The 3,331-nt window shown below is 52.3% G+C and overlaps 1 protein-coding gene across 1 annotated transcript in view; it reads left to right on the top strand.

Moving 5' to 3' along the window:
* ZNF428 (zinc finger protein 428) overlaps positions 1–1,539 on the top strand; it is a 13,436-nt gene extending 11,897 nt beyond the window's left edge. The window contains exon 3 of the mRNA XM_012653406.1: positions 877–1,539. Within this exon, the coding sequence (XP_012508860.1) occupies positions 877–1,379 (503 nt within the window). The 3' untranslated portion in view covers positions 1,380–1,539. The remainder of the gene's footprint in view (positions 1–876) is intronic.
* Positions 1,540–3,331: the final 1,792 nt, after the last annotated feature.

Below are 3,331 nucleotides of genomic sequence, written 5' to 3'. Positions count from 1 at the left end.
GTGGGGGTGGAGCACAGGGTCCCTCTGGGCTGCTGGAGGACACTGAGGAAGGGAGGCCAGACTGGACACAGGGCGAGGCAGCTGCGGTCCTATGCGATGCTTTTGGCAGGCTCCTGGCTTGCTGGTGTTCCCCACACTGCTGTCATGGGGACACCCCCCCGCCCAATAACGACTGCTGATGTCACCCTTTCCTGTACATTGTCTTCAGATTTTTTCTCCTTCTTTTTAAAACCTAAACTTGTCCTAGGCATGTCCTTCATACCCAGGAAATTACAATACTATATCTACAATTACAAGTAATTATTTATTTTCATTCACTTAACCGTATTATATGGCCACATACATCAAAGTACCTATAGACATGCATGGGTTTTAATTGTGCAAATCCCCTTTCAAATGTTTGTCTCCTTAAAATGATCCAGCGTAGGCCATCACCTTAGCTTTCCACGTGAGAGCGCGCGACTGTAGGGGAGTGAGTCACCTAGCCGCTCTGTGCCTCAGTTTCCACGTTCATCAATTGGAGATGATAACGGAGAGTCGTCGTAAGGATCCAGTGAGTTAACATTACAAGAACGGGGCTCTTAGAATAGCGGTGGATGCTGTTACCATTGTTTTTTGACTCCTCCTGCTTTGTCCTTCCTAACCGCCCCCCTCCCAGGTATTTCCTGAAAGGCATTCATTCGCTTGACACGTAGGCATGGAGCATCTTCTGTGTGCCAGGCCCTGTTCTATGCCTTGGGGACTCATCTGTGGGGAAGGGAAGGCTCGTGTGCAGGCCACCCACGCTGTACTGTGGCCAGTCTGAATGGGGCTCAGGGAGGGCACAGCCCTCTGTCCTCTGATGCCACTGTCATTCCCCATCTGTCCCCGCTACAGGCCCCGAGCATTCCTCTGACTCAGAATACACTCTCTCAGAGCCGGACTCCGAAGAGGAAGAAGATGAGGAGGAGGAGGAAGAAGAGACCACCGATGATCCTGAATATGACCCTGGCTACAAGGTGAAGCAGCGCCTGGGTGGGGGCCGGGGGGGCCCATCCCGCCGGGCCTCCCACGCAGCTCAGCCCCCAGGCCCCCCGGCCCAGCCCTGCCAGCTCTGTGGCCGCTCACCCCTTGGGGAGGCCCCACCGGGCACCCCTCCCTGCCGGCTCTGCTGCCCCGCTACAGCCCCCCAGGAAGCACCAGCCCCTGAAGGCAGGGCCCTGGGGGAGGAAGAGGAGGAGCCGCGTCGGGCTGGGGAGGGCCGACCAGCTGGGCGGGGGGAGGAAGAGGAAGATGAGGAAGAGGAGGGCACCTACCACTGTACGGAGTGTGAGGATTCCTTCGACAACCTAGGGGAGCTGCACGGCCACTTCATGCTGCACGCCCGGGGTGAGGTGTAGGCAGAGCCCCCCACCCAGGGAGCTTGGCAGAAGGGGTGGGGTGGGAGGAGGGGGCTGAGGAAATTGGGGTGCTCACAGCGGACATGGGGGATAGGGTACCGCCGATCTGTGTTGTCCTAGGAGTAGACGTGTGAAGGCCAGAATAAAAGCCAAATTCTGTGTGTGTGTCACCCGGTGTGTGTCTGCTGTTTGTGCGAGTGTGAGTTTGAATGTGACGCGCATTTATCCCACCGTCCCTCTGGGCTCCTTCTCTGGGAACCTCAGATCACTGTTGCCAAGATAACTAACATTTACTAGGTGCTTATGTTCCATGTGGCTTCCATGTGTCTACTCATAGACCCCATAATGTAAGGGCTCAGGTACAACAGAACTTGGTTTCTCACTCACGTAATAGTCCTGGGTGGGTGATCTGGGGACTCCAACTCAGCCCATCCCTTAAGTCTGTCGTCTCTCCCTGTCAGGCCAGACTGGGTGGCCACAGCAGAAGAGGACAGGGAGCCTGGAGAGGTGCACGTGTCCTCTTAGGAGCCCTGGCCTGTCCGTGGCGTGTGCTGCTTGCATTGATGTGCCTTTGCTGAGACAATAGTTACGTGGCTGTGGCGAGCTGCAGAGGCGCCAGGGAGAGGCAGTCTAGCTGAGCACCCAGAAAGCAGAAAACACTTCGCGGAGCACAGCTAGCGATTCCTGCTACACGGCTTAAGAACTTCCACAAAGAGAACTTTAATTATAATCGGAGCTACGCTTTCTGAGCACTTCCTGGGTGGCTGGTGCCAGTCCAACAGCTTTATGTCTACTGGCTCATAGAAGTTGTGCATCTAGGAACTTACAAAAATAGAGCCTTAATGATAATTGCAGCTGCCATTTTTCCAGCACTTATTGAGCGCTGCACTTGATTTGCATGAGCTCATCAGCTTCTAAGAATAACTCCGTGAGGTAGGGACTGGGATCCATTAATTCATTTAACAACTATTTTTTAAGTACCTGCTGTGTCCTAGGCATCGGGAACACACCAGTGAATAAAATAAAATCCTTGTCCTCGTGGAGCGTAGGTCGGGGCGGGGAGAGGCTGTCGGTGGAGACAGGCAATAAACAAGAAATAGCACATGCTGGATGGTGGTAAGCGCTATAGAGACGAATAAAACAGAAGGGAGAACAGTTCTGGATGGAGGTTGCAATTTTAAATAGTGTGGTCCTCCCTGGGAAGGTGACAGGGACCTAAGGGAGGGAGGGAGAGAGACTTTCTGCTGCCCGTGTGTCAGGGAGGCCAGAGTGGCTGGAAGGGAATGAAGGAGGCAGAGTGTAGGGATGAGGTCAAGGGGTAGCGTAGGGCCAGCTCACGGCAGCCTCGTCAGAACTGGGGCTCTTGCTCTGAGATGGGAAGTCCGAATTCACAGAAGCTTGGCACCAAAGCTACTTTGAAAATAGAAGCCTAATTATAATGATAGCTACCATTTACTGAGCATTTACCGTGTGCCAAGCTTGTTCTAAGGCGCTTTACATGTGTTAACTCGGAAGCTTGGCAACTAAGAACGTTCAAGAATAGAACCTGAATTACTGTAGTGGACATTGATAAGTCAGCGCTCAGAGTGGACCAGGCCCCGGGCTAAGTGCTTTACGCGGACAATCGCATTGGATCCTTATGAGGTAGGGACAGTTCTTTGTTTACTCATTCATTCAACAATGTTTTGGATTTTTTTTGTTTTTTGGGTTTTTTTTTTTTTTTGATATCAGTGTTCACACCGACCTTTCCTTGACATTTCTGTTCCTAGAGTCTGCAGAAATCCTTTTATTCATTTACATGTTATCTGGCCCTTCTTTTTGGAGCTGTTTTCTGTTAGTTCTTTTTTTTTTTTTTGAGACAGAGTCTCACTGTGTTGCCAGGGCTAGAGTGCCGTGGTGTTAGCCCAGCTCACAGCAACCTCAAACTCCTGGGCTCAAGCGATCCTCCTGCC

Source organism: Propithecus coquereli, unplaced genomic scaffold, assembly GCF_000956105.1.
Source record: "Propithecus coquereli isolate 6110/MARCELLA unplaced genomic scaffold, Pcoq_1.0 Scaffold42, whole genome shotgun sequence".
Lineage (NCBI taxonomy): Eukaryota > Metazoa > Chordata > Mammalia > Primates > Indriidae > Propithecus > Propithecus coquereli.
Note: the sequence above shows the minus strand (reverse complement) of the source record. Positions and strands in the feature narration are given on the sequence as shown.